Below are 21,495 nucleotides of genomic sequence, written 5' to 3'. Positions count from 1 at the left end.
GTGACGTAGAATAAACACTGGACTTTTAACCAGGAGACCCGTGTTTGTGACTGTTGTTGACCTATGTTTTGTTTTATTAGTGACATTGGTCACATGTCGTTTGTGATGTGTTTTCTGTAGTTGTTTATGTACTTATTTTAAGCCCAACCATGACATTTTTCCTTACCCTAACTAAGTGTTTTCCTTACCTGAACCTAAGTTAGTAGTTTTCTTGCCTAAACCTAACTGTGGACTTTTGCATGGTGTACAAATGACATGTGAAAAGGCTAAAATGCGTACTCAGGACACATGAATGTCCATGTAATGTTGTAGTATTTATACGCTTTCCTGTGAGACCGGGTTGGTCAAACAACACAGGACTTTCAGCCTGAAAACCGCTGTTTGTGTCCCGTTGACTTATTTTACCTTACTTTTGTTATGTAACTTCCGTACTTAAGTGACAGACTCATTTTATGTAACAAACATACTTATTTTAACCCAAACCATAATCTTCTACTTCACCTAACCAAATAGTTTTGTTGCGTAAGTGAACCTAAAAACTAAGTAAACCATACGTTTGAAGTTTATTATGAAAAGACACTATGCATACGAGCAGAGACTGAAATGCCGTCCCTGACACGTCCAAAACTGACGCTAGAGAGGTACCTAGAGCGTCATAGTTTGAAGCTCACCATGCTGTGGTATTTGACGAGTTGGGAGTGAGAACGTATTGCACCAGATGCAACAGTTTAGTGTGAGGAAAGTTTTTTCTTCAAATGAAAGGAACTACAGAGATAATGTCACATTAAAGGGACACTCAGATAATTTTACACATAAAGGCCGATGTTCTGACACCATGCTGCAAGCTGCTAATTGATACTGAAGCTTCCAGCGAACAGTTGTTCATCTTCTCATCCTGTGATAAAACAGAAAACATTTACACTACACTATAGCCACTTCAGAAACTGGGCGACAATTATTCAAACAGAGAAGGATCTGTTGATGCTTGCATGTTAATTTATTCATGTTAAAGAAGAAATGGATGGCAATATAATTACGCCTGCTAGTTCTGACTGAGTTCACTGATATGACAATGCTTTGCTTTTACAGTTACAGGCAGAAAACGTCTTGTGTTTAACTTATTGATCCGTTCTAGACTAATAAAGAGCTCTGGATACCAGCCAGAGTGGCCAAGTCCGCTTTTTATGAGTGACTTTGGGCTTGTTTTCCTGAAGAGTCGCTTACAAATATCGTTAGTCGCGGGTTGCGTTTTTTTTGGGCTTGTTTCTAAAGTGTGAGACAACGTTCAGCTAACAATGCCAGGTACAAAGTGGATGAAATATGACAATAAGTACAACAAAGATTGGGAAAAAGAGAGTGGACTTAAAGATTGGATTCTCCCTCAAGTGGGGGTTAATTCAACGGCAGTTTGCCGTTTTTGCAAGTGGGAAATACAAGCACATCATGCCAATGCCGACTTGATAAAATTAAACTAAATGCAAAAGTGAAATTAAATGTTCAACTTCTTTAAGTTTAGTTAACAAAAAAATGTAAAGTTACAAGCTAAAAATGGTGCAAAAAAGGACATAAAATGTTCAAGTTCTTTAACTTTATAACAAGAAAAATCGAAAGTTACAGGCTAAAAATGCAATGCAAAAATGAAATAAAATGTCCAACGTCTTTAAGTTAAGTTAAGAAAAATGTAAAGTTACAAGCTAAAAATGGTGCAAAAATGACAAAACATTCATCTTCTTTAACTTTATAACAAGAAAAATGTGAAGTTGCAAGCTAAAAGCTAAGCTAAAGATAGCTAGAAGAAGCTAAAAATGGATGCAAAAATGAAATGAAATGCATGCAATCCAAAATAAATTGAGAGGGGGGAGTTGATTCTTTTGGGCTTGTCTCTATAGACCTGGTTGCTCGTTTCTCTCGCGAGATCTGGCAACACAGCCAGCAGCTCAGAGAGGGAGAAGAGCCTCCAATCTGTTAACGCTGACACTGTTGAAGCTTCGGCGTCTTTTGTTTCAGTCTGAAAATAGATCCAGGGCTTTAGAAAGACCGCACAAGGAAAAAAACGGAAGCTGTGTGTGTTCATGTGTCACACAGCAACACTGACTGTTTTATAGAGGTCATCAATAGAAATGTGATGTTTTCTTGCATAGCTGCAGGCAAAGAAACTCTGCTCTCCAGCTCCATAAACACACACAGATATACAACAAATCATTACTTTGACAGTGACTTCATGCCGAGTTTGGACATCTGTGGTGCAGAGGGAGCATGTAATGTCGTATATTAATGTATGTGTGTGTGTGTGTGTGTGTGCTGTAATGGATGTTTTAATCTCTTAGATAAGGGATGGCGCGCACCGTATGCCTCCGGCTCTGAGGTTTTTTAACACTGACAGACCATCCGGAGGGAACCAGGAGAGGATTTCTATGATTTGTGCAGAGATGCTGCCATCAATAAAAGTGTTACAGCATTACAAATACACTCACATACACACACACACACACACACACACACACACACACACACACACACACACACACACAATAGTCTCAGATTAGCAGAGCAGGCTCAGGATAGTCTTGTTTCATGATAGAGACAGAGCAGTTTCAATTATGCGGCAATGACAGACGGACTCGGTGGAATACCTGTGGAATACATGATAGGCTGGTAAAACCTGATGGATAGAGCGAGATCGGCTCACTGCGAGCTGCTTCTTCACTTCACTGCTTAATCAAATACTTCCAACAAAGGGCCCTGCGGTGCTAATCAGAAGAGCTCATTTTCTATAACAGGCCACTGCTGGATAGTTCTGCCGCCTTTGGCACGACCTACCCGATTACATCGGGATGTTTATCTACAACAAAGTGCAACGTTAAACTCAGATTAGAAAAAATTAAATTAGGATTTATTTGTGTTGAAGAAATGTAAAATAAATTCAGTATACAGTAACAGCTTGGTGTGAGTGCATGCTCCTAAAGCAACATTAACCCTGTGCTTGTTGCTCCGTGTTCAGAAATTTGGGTAATTGATCGCCTGCAGACAGAAGTCAATGTGACATTTAATAAAAACAAAAAACAGAAACAATTCATTTGCATGTAAATTCCTCAAAGGCTCTTGTAGAAATTAAATAAATAAATCAAGATTCAAAAGCAACATTTATACACTAAAGATCTTCTTTGTTTCTCTCAACAATACATGCTGTAGAGTCGGTAAACAATAATCAGTCATTCATGAGTGAGTCAGTTTTAATAGAGAAATTAGCACTCTTACTTTTAAATAGTTTTCTGTTATGTTTTGTATAATGTGATTATTGCTGGCAAATGACACACAGGAAAACTAATCATTTATTGATAAGGATGATGTTTATTTCATGTACTTAGACTAATCCCACCAATGTTCTTCTTACTCATTATTATTTTACCTTCACTTGAAATCCCTTTTACGGACATTGTTGCTGCCACTTTGATTTCTTTAATATTTTTTCGTAATTTTTTTTTCTACTTTTCTCATTGTGGACGTCAACGGGAGGAATGTTCCAACCTGCTGCTCTTTAAACTGCTTCTTTGAGCGAGCAGCTCCATTCAAACTGTAAATGGGTCAGTGCACTTTATCACTTATGCTTTGTGATATCTTTTTCCTACTTTCTGAGGAATCACAGTTTAGGTTCGGTGCTTCTTTTAGAGACTTTATAATGGATGTGAATGTGGCCGGCTGGAGTGGGTCAAGTTAAACAATGTTCATTCAACCCTCCTTTAACTCAGAAAGTAACATATACCAGATTAAAGTTAACTGTGAGTCTGAAATCCTTGAATATATATATTTGTTATTAATTCAGTTCCCTTTATTTAAACATTATATATTTAAACTGCAACTCACAGTGCTAAAACGTGACGTGTCATTATCTTTTCACAACCGAACTGATTGCACAAGTGCTCACATCCTGAGCTGCAGACCTACTCAGGTGTGTTGAGTTTGGCTGATTAGACGTCTCCTCAGACTGTGATTCTAGAGCTTCATTTACCTGCATGGGCAACAGAGAGGAGGCTCAACCTTTACTACCTACAGTACACCGACCGCCATCTGACATGGCAACTTTCACCAAATCAGTCATTTTGAGAAAATACACTTTTCCAGATCTGTGTGAAAAGTCATTGTTGGCTAAATTACCAAATACAAAGAGCGGCAGACAATTCTTTGTCACCTGTTTACTCATCTAGCAGTTGAGACTACATCATAATTGACATCAGCATTATAGCCCAACTCTGTCTCCTGCAACTAAACTGCATTCTCAGTTACATTTTGAGGTAAAAGTATTTTCTCCTGGATAATGGTTGCAGTTTTAAACACATGGTTCACGTTGTAAATTGAAACAAACACAACAAAAACGCAACAAAACTACTTGATTTGGGTTGGTAAAAACACGGTTTGGCTAAAAATAAGTACATTTGTTACATTATTTAAATTACAGGTTTCAACGTTCACTTTTGGTTTCACACGGGACACAAACAGCCAACAGCGGTCTCCTGGGTGATAGTCCTGCAGATACCTCACATCCACCACACTCAGAGTTTCAACTTACCACGCGGGACACTAACAGCGCTCTCCTGGATGAAAGCCTTGTGAGCCTTAGTTAGGTTTAGGAAAAGATCGCGGTTTGGGTTTAAATAACACCGGAAGTGCCGTAACTTAAGTACAGAAGTTACGGGCCGGCACCACCTTATCTCGCAGAACTAATGCACATTCATACTCCAGTTGGAGCATTGAGGTCAATCTGATGCTCCTGGACGTACCCAGAACTCGAAAACAGAGGCGACCGATTCTTTGTGGTGGCCTCTTCTCGTTGGCATTTGATTAAGTTGGTCTTCTGTTGTGCTGTGACTCTTTCACTGCTGTTATGGGCACATTATGTTTAGTGTTGTTTGCTTTGTATTCATTTTTATTATGTACATGTTCAGCACTTTGTTTTTAAACGTGTTATAATTAAAGTTTGACTTGACTTGACTCTGTCTATGTCCAACACGAATCAATACATTAAACCGCTGTGCGACGGAGCTGCGTCACCACACTCCCGGAGCACTGTATGGGAGCGTATACTGGTGCCGCGGACGGGTTCCATACCGGCGCTAAAGGGTGCATTGTGCAGCGGTAACACATGCCGACGGCCGTGACAAAGCCTCAGTATTTGACGCCCTGGGAATGGGAACGGGCCGTAAATATACATTAATCCATTTGCATGCACGTAAAGAAGATCTCTTATTTATTCTCAATTACTGTGACATTCAGGTTGAAACTGAATGGTAATATGATGCACTTCAAACGTCTGCACAACACAAGATCTAAATCCATGTAGACGGTTGGATCGCTGCCATTCCCTTGATCTCCATGTAAGTGCGGGGAGCCAGTTTGTTTGTCCTTGGCAGAGCACTCAGCTTGAGGCTAATACGAGGTGGCACACCTGACACACCGTCTTCACAAACTCCAGATTTTACAGATTACTTTCAAGCTTCGGTTAGCTCCGTCTCCCAGCTATACCTTATCTGAACTCTTTGTGAACTGAAACTCGGGATCCTCAGGCAAGAACGGCCTCATGTTTTAACGTCTTTAAGCTCCAGATTAAAGTCGACAGGGTCTGTGCAGTCCTGCTCCGTTCAGACACTTTTACTTCTTTGACCTGTTGATTCAAGTTAGAGTAGACTGTCACCTTCTACTCTGCACTTCATAAGCATCTGGTGACCAGCCTGAGACATCAGTCTGTGTGATGATTTATAATTATAATAAAAGAAATAAAACATGATCTAGACCTCGACGCTGGGTCACTTAAATAACACACACAGGACTATGGGAGATTTTAAGGGGTGATACTTTATACATATAGTTCTTTTAATAGTCTAACTATAAAGCAAGCAATCTCTGTCAGTCTGTGTGTCCTTCGCATATCTCGAGAACCGTTCATCTGATCTACTTCACACTGGACACAAACACCGGTCTCCTGGGTGAACGTTTTCTGTGTTTTCATCTTTAACTCTTTTACAGTCTGTCCTCAGTTCATGAAAGTTACATTTTGGTCTAAAAATATCTTGTCCAACGTTCGGTTATTCTTAGCTCCACCCTCTTGTGCCACTTCTGGTTGCAAATAACCAAGATGACGACGACCACAAACCAAGATGAACGGCCTCACGAACACCTGGGTGAAAGTCCCGTGTTTGACTCATCCATCCACCCCGACCTCCTCCTCCCTATGCAGACTTTGATTAAACATATTTGTCATCCGTCAAAAACAAATCCAGGAGTAAATACGTTCCTTTGAAATGTAATTAACAAAGCAGTTTCATTGTATGAGTAGTAGACCAGGCTGGTACGGTAAATATGAGGCTATCGCCAGTTAGCTTAGCATAGCATCTTTTCCTAAAAAGTCAAACTATTGCTTTAAGGTGTGGTTAAGTGGAAGCACCAAAACTACTTGGTTAAAGTCTAGATAAGAGAAGAGATTGCCTTCATGGGTTTAAGGAACTAGTGTTGGCTGTTGGTAGGAGATGGAAAGGGAACCGTGGTCCTTGGCCTTGACCTCCCTCTCTCTGACTTTCCACCACACCTTAAGAATGTCACCTGTATTTATTTTGAAGCTGTTTTGTCAAATGACCAGAGGACAGTCTAGTTTTTGTTCTTATACTAATTTGGCCCAATGAGGCCTGACTTGTCAGCTGTAACATGAATTGCCAGTGTGAATTGTAATTATCTTTACTTCATGTAAAATGACTGTGCTTCTCCCACACAGTGATTTATCCACCTTGTGTATGTTAATGTGTTTATGATAGATTGAGACTCCCTGGTGTGTACAGTACATGTGATTCGCTTCATTGTAAATTCAAATCATGCCCTTTGGAGGAAAGCTTTACGTCAAACCTGTGTATATTACATAGGTAAATTACTGTATATAATAAACATGTACAAACAGATAATACATGACCAATGTTGCACAAATGCATACGTACATACACCCCCACAAGGCAATGTAAGATGTGGATTTGACTGACACTCAAATTAATGCAATGTTTTCCATGCCAGCTACTCCGAAACGCACATCTGGGAGAGAGAGCGAGCGCTGAGAAGATGATGAACGACGTGGCTAGCTGGCGCTGTGCTCCCAAACCACTGAACGATTGCTCACTCAAAGACCTGTGAGCCTGATGCGAGTGGCCAGGTGGAGACGAGCTGATTCAGAAGCAGCTAAAACTGCAGCGGGGTGATAAACTCAATGATAGATGCTAATACTCTGAGGTGTAATATGTGTACTGTGTATGTCTGATTTGTGATCTTTTCTTCGGTTTGCTGCTTAAAGCAACAGAACATTCAAAATTTGTGTTAATGGCAACTAATGGCACATACAGTATATTGAACGTCAAAGATTACTTTAGAGGTTCGTTCTCTTGGTGGTGCTGCATCTTTATGCTGCTAGAGGCAACTGAAGATGCTCTTTGAAATGACAAATACTAAGTTCCACTCTTTGGTCTTGCTGATTCTTCATACCACGTCATCACATGAACTTTCCGCATGTCATGAGTAGGCAATTTAGCCTTGTTGCGTGTAATTTTTACGCCGATTTCGTGCATCATTTGTACGCCAGGAAAGGGAAAATGTCCTCTTTGGGCTTAAAATAAGTATGTAAACTAAGTAAAAATACACAAAGAAACAACATAACCCAACTATGGAAAAAACGTCACAAACGGCAATAAAAAACACATTACCATCGTCGTAACTAATGTAACTTACAAAACACAAATGACATGCAAAAATCCATAAAGGCGTACTTATTGCACGCCAAACGCCTTGCGCATTATCGTGGCCTCTATATGCCTTTTCGACTGCATTCAATCAAAATCCGGCAATGTGGCACCTTCCCACAGGGTTGTGTGGAGAGTTGGGTGTGTTTATTTGTGCTTTAGAAACTAACCGCTGTGAAACAATCAGAAAATAACATTTTATTTCTGTGATTCACTGCTTTGTTCTCACTAACGACGCTCCCTCTCTTCATTCACTCTATAGTTCGCTCGACTATCGCTAATCTCTCTTTTTGAGCCGGGCAGAAGGGGCCAACTTTGAATGCTGTGGGTTTACAAGCACCAACTGAAAAAATGCTGCATATTAAACCTTTAACCACATCAGGTTCAAGTTAATGTCATCTTCTAAACATCAGTTCATACAGCCAGTCTTTACCTGACTTACACATAGTAATATGTTTTCCAGGTGTGTGTACGTGTACGGGCGTCCTTCACTCGAAGACATCAACACTTGATGGAAAAAGGAAAAACAGCAGTAGTCACCTCATGCATTTGCAGGTTGGCGTTAGGGGCCCTCATCTTGGCTTCCACGGCATTATGGGAATTAGCTGTGTAGTTTTTCAAACTGCGACTCTCCTTCAAGTGGGCCTGGAGCTTCTCTCGGCGCCTCCTGAAGAGAAAGAAAATAAAAGGATGATGATGCACAAGTGGAATTTATTTCAGGAGAGCTTTGACCACTCAGCTCAATTACTGTGAATCAGGTCTGCAGATTTTCATCCCTCTGTAAATATAATATCAATGATTATTGAATCATCAAGCAGTGCTGTGGTAACACAGGCTTTGAGTTGCTAAACCGTACACATGTATGAGGATAAAGCATCCTGCTGGTCCAAGTTCCCTCCTCGTCCTTCTTTTGCATTACATTAGGCTTTCCAGATTACTTCTAAAACATGTTTTGAGTTTCTTAGTGTCATAATTATGTTCTGCAATCAACATTCCCACCAAAACCCACCTGCAACTAATATATACAGTAAGTTTGCTCTTAATTCAAAACAGGAGCATTGGGGCCTTTGTTTCAGAAAGGAATGACACAAATGTACAATATTACAGATGTACTGTTTAGGGTCCAGTAATCAGTTTGGTCTCACCTTGACTGTTCATTACAGTATAGAACATATAGGCAGTAGTCCTACAGTAATCAGTCTTTCTACTCTATAACTCAATAGCTACTTAAAGCATCTTTTAACTGTCACCCTGTTTCTTAACTATACAGTAGGTCATGATGGCATATCACTCTTGTAGTCTCAGCCCGTTCGCACGAAAAGGCCTTTAGCGTGCAATAAGTACACTTTTCTTGATTTCTGCGTGTCATTTGTACACCATGTATCCTGTGCTGACTGCAGTGTATAAATGCTACAGCAGTGGTTCTCAAACTATGGTACACGTACCACAATTTCTGACTGGCTAAATACCGGAGATACGAACGTTAACGGAGGTGCCATTGAGTTATTATTATGACGCGTTTAAAGTCGGCTCAGGAAAAATGACTATTGGGCGAAGGTAAATTACAACGTTATCCTGATGTGTTCAAATTTAATTTAACAAACTTGGTTCTTAATTGCAGCCATAGATGTCACCGATTTAAGGTCCCTTTGCCCAGGTCAGTTAGCTCCAACAGTGATTCTGAGTAAAATCACAAGCATAAAGGATAAATTACAGAATAAAGTTCTACATTATACAGTCCAAAGACTACATGTATGGTCCTTTATCCTACTTTAGTTTAGTAAACATCCATAATATCCTGTGTCATTCTTATAAAGGACACTGCAGATTCATCCACCAACATACAGTACTTTATAAAAAGGAGTCAGAGGCCAAGGAGAATTACATTCTACCAGTCTCTCTCTCTGCTCTTGAGGAGAGAGAGAAGAAGAAGAAGAAAGTGAGCTATTGACCAAAGGATACCTGTCCTTCTTCCCTCCCTAAGCAGTAATATAAAATCCATTTTTTATTGACTCCATTTAATAAATTCTGTGAAGATGTTTTGAGTCTTCATTCCTCAGATGTGTTTTTATTAAAATGCCTTGTAATATTTATTGCAAAGTTACTGAAGGACTCATTGAATGGACAACTCATTAGTTTGACCCTAATCTTTCCTAGAAGCAGACTGAGAGGTTTAGAGATGCAGAGGGTTGTAATGTGATTGCATTAATCTTAAAGATTCTGGGCTGTGTTTCTACCTGTGTATGTTACAGGCCCTTAATTACTACGACACTAGTTACCAAGCTTGTGTAATCACTCTGACTGCACCGAACCCCTTTTATCGGGCCTTCATAGCGGCGAGCCGGAGGTACGCTCATTATCAGATAGAGCCGATGAAGCCTTGACAGCGCCGCAACGCCGTGTTTACAAACAGCCTCATGGCGAGCTGCTCGCCGCTCCTCCATGGCACTTTAATTATATTTTCTCAGAAGAAGGCTGTGACATTTGGCACACACTAGTTTTGGAATGGCGTTCACTTAATATAAAAAGGTCCATTATCTCTTCTAAAGCCTGAGCACAATCTGCTGTTTATTTGATGCTGCAGCATGCAAACGGGTCTGCTCGCTCTTTATAACAACGGAGCATATGCTAAAATCGGACCTGTTTGAATGACGTCAGCAGCCTCCGACATCCTGATCTGCTGTAGCTGCAGTTCAGGTTACGTCTAATTAGAGGATCTTGTGTATTATTATGAATGGGTCTAACAGACCAACCCAGTTGGCAGAATTTTTTTTGGTATTGTACGTTTCTGAACCAAAAATATGTTTCATGAATACCTCATATCAGTCACGTTCCCGCAAGAAACGCACAATCCCACGTGGTTAACGTTGTGAAACGATTGGTTAGGTTTAGAAAACAAAACTACTTAGTTATTGTTAGAAAAAAGACAATCTCATAATCCTCTGGAGGGCAAGGGGTTTATATTTCTGGAGTTCCGGTGTAACCAGAGGATATCCGGGCTAAGACTTTCTTTTCTGTGCGCTGCTCGTTGTTTACAGTCCGATTGAGAGACGACGTCTACGAACGGATTGTTGACGGGTTGACGATGTTCTCCAGTATACACTATTTGTTCTATTGGTTGAAATGGTCTTTACACCTCGACAGTGATCCATTACTGATGAGCTCTGAAAAAGGACCTGAAAAGAGCCGTCATCTGTAGCTGCTGTAATCCTGTAAAAACGTCTACCAATCACTGCCTCGTGGGCCGCTTGGAAAGAACCAATCAGATGCCTCCCTGCCTCCCTGCTCATACTCTACCCTTGGCGGGGGTTTAGACGGAGCTCCTGAGGCGATGTTACTTTCAAATTATGCTAGCTTTCCAACATCGTCGACCCTATCTTTAAGTACAATAAATACCGACACTTTAAGACTTTTACTCCAGTAATATTCTAATTGGTGACTTTAACTTCTAGTAAAGGCATTTTCTGTTTAGATATCTGTAGTTTAATCAAGTGTGGCTTTCAGGTACTTCATCCTCCACTCGGTATCTTCTCTGGTGATGCTCGGCCAGGTCTTTATTGCAGCTTTTTGCCTTCAGCCTGGTCTTCACAAAGTAAAACACATGATCAGTTAGTTGGCTTGAGGTAAAGTGACAGACTGGGATGACCAAGAACATTTAACTGTTTGGCCCTAAAACTCTTTGGCTGCCTCGTCTGCATGTTGAGGATCTTTGTCTTGCTGCTGTGTCCTAAAATTGAGGGACTATTGTATAAAAACAGTCACCAAACATGGATGTGATCCACCTAAAACACACTTAAAGCTTAAAGCGGCACATTAACCTCAGTGTGAACGTGTCGGAGGAGAGACATAAAGGAGTAACAGCTCTGCATGTTGCCCTTTAAAGAGCAACGACGACAGCGTGAGTCGAAGAATCATTTGTCTTTCATTTAGCTGTATTTCTGTCTGGCTCAGTGTGAGAAAACTTTATCTTTATTCAGGTCACTCCGATCTGCATGAACACTTCCTCCCATATCTGTATGCATCTTCTCCATCGAACAAGCCCGTTTCCTGACTCAATTACGGATTCATTGAAAGTGCCTGTCCATCACGCCGTTATCCGATTATCTTGTTGTCAGGCTGCTCACTCACTCACATCATTATACTACAGAGGGAAGCCTATGGAATTGCAGTGCCATCTATCACAGCCGTGGTCCAAACAACCTGAAGGACAGACTGCCGGTATACTGTACATACCGGATGTTTGACCCACGAGAATCTCTCCAGGCAAGCTATGAAAAAGTCCTTGCAGCCAGGAATGGATGGAGTCCATTCATATGCCAATTAATGTGCACACACAAGGGCATGCACTGCAGAAATATGCAGATGGAGAGAAGGACAGAATGGAGAGAGAGAGAGCAGGAGCCACACGAGCTGACCTTTGGGTTATAATGGGCTATGAATATGTGTGTGCACATAATGAGATTTACAAATTGTTGCAAATACCCGGTCTGGGATTCGGTTCAAGATGTTTGATGCCTCAACATGTTCCACCGGCCTTCACGAAATTAACAAAATGTCTCCTTGGGCATTTCGTCTGCCCACACCCAACCGGGCTTATTACCAAACACCGTAACATTCTGCTTACTTTAGGACTTTGGGCACATTTGACCATAAATATTATCGTCAAAGTAAAGTTTGAAAGTTTGGAGCAACTTTCAGTTCAAGTGAAAGCGAGGAAACTGATGGTTGGGATGAAATTACATGTCACTGGAGCTAATTTACCTGCCAACATCTTCAAGAGAAAAACCTCCACATGTCACGTTTGTGCATGGCTGGAAAAAAATGGATTCTATCGAAGAGTTGGGTGGAAAAAATTGCCGTCCGTGAACTGTGTGTGTGCCTCGCCGTTGCTGTGTCAAAGCCTGTTTGCATATCATTTTATGCTAAATGCAGTACCTGTGAGGGTTTCTGGACAATATCTGTCATTGTTTTGTGCTGATAATTGATTTACAATAATAAATATATACATACATTTGCATAAAGCAGCATATTTGCCCTCTCCCATGTTGATAAGAGGATTAAATACTTGACAAATCTCCCTTTAAGGTGCATTTTGAACAGATAAAAAATGTGTGATTAATTTGCGACTAATCCCGACTAACTACGGACAATCATGAGCGTTTTCAGATTAAGACATGTGTGATATAATGATATTATATTCAGGTTTTAAGAGCATTCTTTGGTCATGTATACAGTGCATTTGGAATATGCGTCTCCATTAGGGTTTTTACAGTAGTTTACAACACCAACCCGGTCTCATGGGAAGGCAGATAAATACCACGACATTCTGTATGAGTACGCGTTTTAATTTCTATGCCACACAAACGTCCGCAGTTAAGTTTAGGCAAGAAAAACACTTAGTTAGGTTAAGGAAAAAATAACTTAGGTTCAGGCAAGAAAAACACTTCGGGTAAGGGAAAACGTCATGGTTGGGCTTAAAATAAGTAAGTAAAACTGGTATGGAAACACAACTACGGAAAACACGTCACTAAAAACCATGTGATAAACAAATGTAACTTACAAAATAAAACAACGGTCTCGAACACGGGTCTACTGATTAAAAGTCTGGTGTTTGTTGGATCCGCCTACCAAAGGTGTCTTGCTTGCTTGCTTCCTTGCTTTTTATACTACGTCACTAACTCTTACCGTAGCATTTATACGCATGTGTTTACATTGCGGTCAGGACAGGATACATCGTGTACAAGTGACACGCGTAAATCAAGAAACGCGTACTTGTTGCACGCTAAACGCCTTGCGCATTATCGTGGCATTTATACACCCGTTTGTGCGAACGAGCACGGCAAACCAACTAGCCGACAGTTTGCAGAGATGTTCGCCCAAAAGAAAAGAAGGAGAAACACTTCTACTCTTAAACATTATGAAAGACTTGGTTATTAAGAGGATTTTTGGATATGAATAGATATCACAACACCGACTGCTGTATGTAAACAGGAATATTAGTGGAATATTCATCTTCATTTGCCATGTAAACAGCTTAGTAATATTGTCTTTTTCAGAATAAGGGCAAACAAAAATAACGTCACCACATTCCCCTTCACTATTAACAGTGTCATCAGTATGGCCAACAACTGTAGATTGTATGAAATGTCCTGAAGATTACTACAACCTGCAGTTAAAACTACAAAATGTACAAATAAACAGTAAAAAAAAAAGGAGTATATCTATATGTATTTGTTTGTGTGTGTTTTCCTCTCACTTGTTGCGGCAGTAGAGGGCCATGCACAGGGTTCCCAGGAGGCTGATCGCCATGGCGATGGATGTGATTGACAGCACCTGTCTCTTGTACACCTCTTTGCTCTCTGTGGGGACACAAAACAGAGGAAGATGTCACATTAATGTTTGAACAACACACAGTTTGGATGATACAGTCATAGATCACACACATATCTGTCAGCATGTGGGAAAGAAATAGAGGAAGAGGAAGTGTGTGTGTAACTGTGAATATCTGCTGAGATCCCTCAGTCAATATTCACAGTTAATACCGAATTAATTCTATACAGAAATCCCAACGTATCACGGAATTAAACACGGTTTTGAGATTTGTACTTAGCTACTTTTAATTTCTAACATGGTTGTTTACAGCACCCAAACAGCCATTTCAAATCATCAAACAGTCGGCGGTGCTGCAACGGCTCTCTGGGGCTTTTTCTATCTGCCTTGCAGATTCTCTCCTGTATAAGTGTAATTACTTTTGTGAGAAATAAACCAAAATTGAAATAAATATAACAACTCACAGCCCAGTTTACAATACACAAACACCTTATTTCCAATTCCTCCAGCAAACACCTGCTATTCTTAGTTACCACACAGCCTCAGTCAGCTCGTTTTATCGGCTCTACAACGTCGAGTAATAGTCCAATAGACGCCGAGCGCTCTTTTGAAATGGATGCCACATGTAATGGAGCTTGAATACATGGAGACAAGAAGAGTTATGGGCGCGGACGGACCGCCATTAGTGGAGAAAAATGGAAGCTGTCTTGTTTGCTACGAACAAGTAAATCATAGTTGCCTTCAGATGCGTTAATAGGCGATCAATCAAGTTTTATTTAGCGAGGCTCAGGGCCTTGGAGAAGCAGCGAGATGACACAAGGTGTTGGGGTTTTACATCGAGGTGATTGAGACAAATTTTTACTGCGGACGGGTTTGAACGGCCACTTCAGTAGAGAAAAGATAAAGTTCTTTACAGCTGCGTATACACTCAGGAAATCACCACTGCAGAATACAACCACACAGTCTCCTCAACACAACTGCAGCCTCTGCGCTTTGCTCAAGGGCGTCCTGACAGCCGTCGGCCATGCAGGGAGAGTGTTACTAATTCACAACCGCATCGAGATCTTCAAGCCTGTCTGGGAATTCAAACTCTCAGCAACAAGCTCACCGCTTCCTGATGCCCACTCAGATATTACATAACCGATCATACATGCAGTGTGTCACACACATAATCCCTGAAAATAACTGATGTCAGGGAGTCCATTAGCGTGTTGTCGGTGCATCGTTTCCTCTCCTCTTCTCCGTGCCCCCGTTTCTCTCCCTCCATGTCTAAGTTATGTTTGGGGCCAGCGTTGTTTTGATGCCGCTAATCAGCCTGAGTCATCACATTGGCTTATTGGCTATAATTATATCATTAGAGGGGAGCTGGGGGCCGTCCTACGGGAGCACAACGAGGTCGGCTGCAGGGAAGGCAGAGAGACAGACGGGCAGAGAGAGAGAGAGAGAGAGGGATGGGATAAATAAACAACAGACACGAGGAGGAATGAGATGCAGGATGTTGGAGGATGTTTTCTCTCCCGATACAAATTTGTTTTTGGTGTAAATTTATTGGCTGATACTGAAGGTGTTGACTGAAACATAACTCCACCTCTCTATGTATTTTGTGCTGACATTCACTGTTTACTGCATGTTGCATCTTTCTTTATTAAAGGGAACATTTGCTGATTTTAAAACCTTAAATCTATCAAAGGATATAGTGTGAAAAACGCTGATGCTTTCTGTGTCTCAGCTGAAAAAATATGTTGTTCTTCCTGCATCCAGTGACGTCGTTGGAGGCGAGGAAGAACTACAGAGTGCTACTTCCGCTTCGGTAACTGTGGGGACAGCAACAGCGCTCAAAAACGTCCTTCTGAGCGTTCCAATACCTACTGTATACTACCGTACTATTTAGTATGCCAGAAAAAGATCTAGTATGACCCCAATTCATAGCATGTCAACGCAGTATATACCAGGAAGTACTGCATCCAGTCGTATTTTGCAGCATGCTTTTCTGACCCACAAGCCTCTGTGCAGCGGATATAAGAGCAAGAAGGTCAAAGTTCAAGGCACAATGTTCTGACGATGTACAGTAGTATGTCTCAACTGTATTCATACTGCATGCAACACTACGTACTTTGTAGTTAGTTATTTATCCCAAAACATGAGTGCAGAGGATGTTATTTTTTTCCAGTGTACGTTTTTCCAGTGTTTTGGCCGGCGGGGGTCCCTCCAGAGCCGGAGCTGTCGAGAGCAAACAGCGACTGATGAAACACAATCATTCTGCTGTAATGAATTACAGCGTGGACAGCTTGTTGGATGCTGTCGCCGATGACAACCCAGAGAGAGGGAGTGATCTGTGTGTGTGTGTGTTACTATGCACGAAAGTTTTCAAAGAAGAAGGAGTGATAGCCGTCAACGAGCCGCTGCAGCGGGCAGCTGCTCAGTGGGCAGCCGCACGGCAGAGAGAAACAGCAGGGGGGTGCGGGGAGAATCCTGGTAGATGTAGGCTCCGCAGCAGGAGGAATCAGCTTTCTCAGTCAATATAGCACACACTGGGGAATTTATATCTCCAGTGGACGACATTTACCATCAGCACTGATCCGACATCCACATAAAACGTGGCAAATTTTCCCTTTAAGTTAACATCTGTATCCCTCACTGAGAAACCAACACATTCTCAGCCCAACTCATCACACACCACCGCTTTGTCACGCCCCTCGGTGTCCACCTTGGTGTCCACCTCCCCTCCCATAATATTACCAGAATAAAGTCATAACTTTACGAGAAAAAAAGTGATTTCCTCCTCCACCAAAGAGTCAGTTTCCCCATCAGGTCTGTGTGGTTCTTTCTTCTGAATAAACGCAGTTTCTTGCACAATCTTTTCAAGGTCCTGATACTGATGATAATGTGGTGCTGATGAGCCAAAAGATGAAGTATTTCGTTAAGTATAACTTCACAAGATGCTCCACGTTCCTCATTTTCACACAGGCGGCACATTGCTCTAAAATAACACGTAAAATTACTACTTTATAATATTACGACTTTATTCGCGTAAACTTCTGACTTTATTCTCATAATATTATTACTTTTTTTCTCGTAAACTTCTGACTTTATTCTCGTAATATTACGACTTTTTTCTTGTAAACTTCTGACTTTATTCTCATAATATTATGACTTTAATCTCGAAATCTCAGATTATTTTTTTTCCCCTCAACATGGCCCTGATACTCCGTCGTATCATAGAAAGTTTTACCAAAAGTTTTTAACTGCAATTTTCATTTGTGCTCGTAAAGGAAAAAAAGAAAACTTCCCCAAAGTGTTTTCATGGTTGGCTGAAGTGACACTGTGAACAGAAGGTGATGGAAACAGATGTTTCAAAAGAAAAGATGATGCCGGGGATTTAAATGGATGGAAAAGATGGAAATTGAAATTCTAACATGGGATGATTTCATCCTGCCCGTCTGCAACGCTCATCTGAATGAGATTGCAATGTGTAGGCACACAAATATATACTGTATGTAAACTCACAAACATACATACACAAAGAAGTTTAGAGGTGAAAAGTTGAGTTCGTCCTGTACAGTCAGACTTGTCATGTTATATATGCATGCAGCATGCTCAGTGTGAGGCCAATCATAAATGTGTTGCCAAGGTCAAGCAGTACTTCAGCCTCTCTCCCTCGTCCTTGTTTGGACATGCCTCCTGTATGCACAAACACACTCATGATGTGAATAAATCATACGGCTCGAGAGGGAAACCGTGTTCATGTTCCATCTGCGGGGCCGTAAGGTCACATCTTCTATTTATTTCCACTTCAAACCTCCAGCTCTGCCCCCCCGCTGGCCGCTTATTTACTGCAACATTATAGAACAATGTGATTCATATTTCATGCTAAAGGTGGTCGCGGCTGGCGTTATAGAGGTGTTGACCTTTTTGTATGTATATGTGATTCAATGTGTTTACAGCGGCCATGTTTCCGTACAGGTGAGCTGGCTGGAAAGAGAGAAATCAATAAGTGATGGAGTACGTGGTGAAATAGCCTTGTCTTGCCAATAAAGATTAAAGCCTTCACTGCCTTTAGTGTGCCATTTATGACTCGTATTGCTTGATGTATAATAAGCAGACATATATAAATAGTACTTGCTGAGGTGCTGATACAACACAGGGGTCTATCCTTGAATATGTCTAATCCATATATATCACCGAAAAGCAAAGGAAGCTCTCTTTCTGACAAGAAGAGCTGCTTTCATCCATCTGTCAGAGCGTGTTTCAGTCCAGCCGAGCTTCAGGAAAAGAAGCAGCTTGCTGATGTTTTTGGTTTTATTTGCTCAGATTTTAAGATATCTGTCTACTGGATTTTTTTTCCCGCCGCAGCAAGTTTGAGGAAGTGGAGTGGAAATATTGTTTGCTCAAAGAACTGAAAAACAATATTACTCAGAATAATACGGACCTCGCTGGTTTGCTGTTTTCTTTTAGGAACTTCTTTCTACTGAAGATGTGATCGAATTGGGATCGATCTCTGAGAACAATATCTACAAAACCTGGACAAATAAAACCTAAACTTTCTGCATGGCTAGATAAGAAAAATGTAATTTTGGGTGAAACTTTAAACTTTAAACTACTATACAGTTTTCCCAGAGGAAGTTGTATAGGAATGTATTTCTATAAATACAGGAATCACTTGTATCATCACCAAACATACACACAAAAACTTACAAACAATAAGACCCTTTTCCACCAAAATTAGCACATATCTGGAGGTTTCTTTAAACACGAGAAAAAACAACTAAAATAGGCGATAGCCTCCTTTCCCATTGCCGGTAGACCAGTCTGCCTTTCTGTTTTTTTTCTGGTGTGTCACGTTGTACATCACAGAAAACGGGGTTAGTAAACACTGAAAATGTTACGGTGGTTACTTCTTTTTTAATTTCTGTTACTTATTCAGTCTCTCTTTCAAACTCTCAAACCAGAGTTGGTGATTGTTGGAACAGTAGAAAAGACTAACAAAGACAGTTTTGATGAATTTAATTTTGTTTCTGTAAAATGACTGTTTTTGTCAATAGAGTCTGGTGGCTTTGAGGAGAGCATATTAATTGTATGTTTTATATGTTAATAAATCTAACTATAAAGCAGGGAATCTCTGTCTGTCTTTCTGTGTGTCCTTCGCATACCTCAAGAACTGCTCATCCGATCGTCTTCACACTTGGCGAGTGTATTGCTCAGAACCCAAGGGAGTGTGGTGTTATTTGGCCAGACAGTGGCACTATAACAATTAACTTTACGTTTTGGCCTGTAACTTTTGAACCATTAATCTCAGAAACAACATTTTTTACTTGGATTTTGTGTGTAAAGATGAATCTATCCATATTAGCCACGCCCATTTGTGCTACTCCTCCTGCACATATTGAACAATCGTCACAAAATATGGTACAGAACATCTCTGAACCAAGACGGAAATAGTTACTTGTTCTGATTGTTGCTGTTCTACACAGTTTTGCTATCACTGGCCCTTTAATTCAAATGCTGATGGCTTATATTACAAAAAATGTCATATCTCCTGAACGGTTTGTGCACGGTAATCGCCAAAATCCCTGTTGATTTTATTTATTTATATTCACTTCAACACGCGTCACTTAACATCGTACCGGAAAAGGGGTGAAAATTAACGTGTCATGTCTGGAGCTAATAAATAGCCGTGACTACTGCAGAGTCATTTGTCCCGGGAGTGAATGCAGATTGTAAACTTTCACACTGAAGACAAAAGCCAGATGTTAGCGGGTGTTAAGGGTTCTTTTGTCCAGTGGGAAAGAAGCTTTACAGTCAAATAGCTGGTGACAACACAGACATAGATACTCACACATAGACATAAACAGATGGGACGGAAGTTTGGCGACAGCTTGAGGTGGCATTTTCACTCTGAGTTCATGGTTCATGACATATGAACAGAAACAAAGGACACCAACATGCACTCTGCTGTGCTTCAGCACATCTTTTTCCATCATTATCAGCAGAGTTTGTGACCTCGACCCTCAAAGTTAGGCTCACATTGTTCCATTAAGGCTTTTAGACTCCATTGAAAATCTCTTGTGCATCAACAAATCTAAAAAAAACTATTTTTCATTCTCCACCCAGGAAATATGAGGATCTGTTATTCCTGACCCTTATTTAGCGGCGCCAGGTTTGTGAGTCATTCAGGGATTTCTATCTAATGTTTTGGACATATGGGCGAGTCAGACTGCTGGCAGGCACTAACACTGTCAAGGTCTGTTGCAGATATTAGGTTAAGGATTATTAAATTGTGTTGCATTTGTACAATTATACAATTAAACTGTGGCCTGTAGTTTGAGGGCAGTGAAATTTAATGTTTAGTGGCAGCACATTGGAATCGGTTCAAGGTTGACAGTAGTGGCAGAAGTTGGATGAATGATGGTCAAAAAGGTCAGTTTTCAACTGACTGCTCACACAAACAAACTCTCACAGAGACATATAAACTATTGATAGTTAATGATGACAAATGTGATCAATAAGGTTTCAAGTTCTGTTAAGATTTACAGATTTACAGTCACATGATGCAGAACCACTTTCTTATTTTGTATTATTTATTGAACCGTCTGTATATTATATCTGTGCTGCTGAGATTGGCAGGATGGATGACATAACAGGAGAGGAGAGATCAGAGGACGCAGACAGAGAGGAACAGGATTCGTTAGCCGGAGCATTAGCCTTTTCATGTTGGCGGAGCGCGGACTGCTGATGGTGGATAAAGCTTGTATTTATGCAGGTCTGCCGTGCTACAGTAAGCATGCTCTCTGGGCTGCTCTCGGTCCTTTCCTCTATTACCCGGATGGCTTTATTGGACCATTTACACACTGAATATGTTTAAGTGACTGGGCTTTCTTTTCTTCTTCTGATAAATCGTCTCTTCCAGCTGTAGTGTGTTCACAAACCTGCCGCTCAGCCTCCCCGTGGTCTCGGGTCATCTGAGGTTATCTCAACTGTTCTGTGGTCGAGGCTGAAGCACTACGGGTATCTAACCTTTGCTGTCATGGCCACTGGCTGTGCAACCACCTACTTCTTACTGTAATATTAGGAATTATTTATTTTTAGATTAATTTACGGTGACATATCAGGGCCATTTTAGATTAAAAAAAAAATTAAAAGAATTACGGAGCCGGAGAAGATGGTAATATTCTGAGAAAATAATTAACGTGAGATTAAAGCCATATATTTACGAGAAAAAAAAAACTTTTCTGAGAATAAAGTGGCAAATTTACAAGAAATAACTAAGAAAATTACGAGATTATGAAGTCAAAAATTTACAAGAAAAAAATTATATTTTCTGAAAATAAAGTGGCAAATTTTTACAAGAAAAAGCTCAAAAAATTACGAGATGATAAAGTCACCAATATACAAGAAA

General features: G+C 40.7%; 2 protein-coding genes across 2 annotated transcripts in view; one reads left to right on the top strand and one right to left on the bottom strand.

The window, feature by feature from the left end:
- Positions 1-21,495, top strand: part of cbr1 (carbonyl reductase 1) — a 585,032-nt gene that overhangs the window by 88,852 nt on the left and 474,685 nt on the right. The window lies entirely within an intron of this gene.
- Positions 1-21,495, bottom strand: part of nrg3a (neuregulin 3a) — a 409,270-nt gene that overhangs the window by 16,213 nt on the left and 371,562 nt on the right. Inside the window, exons 5-6 of the mRNA XM_074647325.1 lie at positions 14,026-14,128; positions 8,310-8,436 (exon numbers count right to left, since the gene is read on the bottom strand). Coding sequence (XP_074503426.1) covers positions 8,310-8,436; positions 14,026-14,128 — 230 coding nt within the window. The remainder of the gene's footprint in view (positions 1-8,309; positions 8,437-14,025; positions 14,129-21,495) is intronic.

This window comes from Sebastes fasciatus, chromosome 9 (assembly GCF_043250625.1).
Source record: "Sebastes fasciatus isolate fSebFas1 chromosome 9, fSebFas1.pri, whole genome shotgun sequence".
In the NCBI taxonomy this organism is placed as follows: Eukaryota; Metazoa; Chordata; class Actinopteri; order Perciformes; family Sebastidae; genus Sebastes; species Sebastes fasciatus.
Note: the sequence above shows the minus strand (reverse complement) of the source record. Positions and strands in the feature narration are given on the sequence as shown.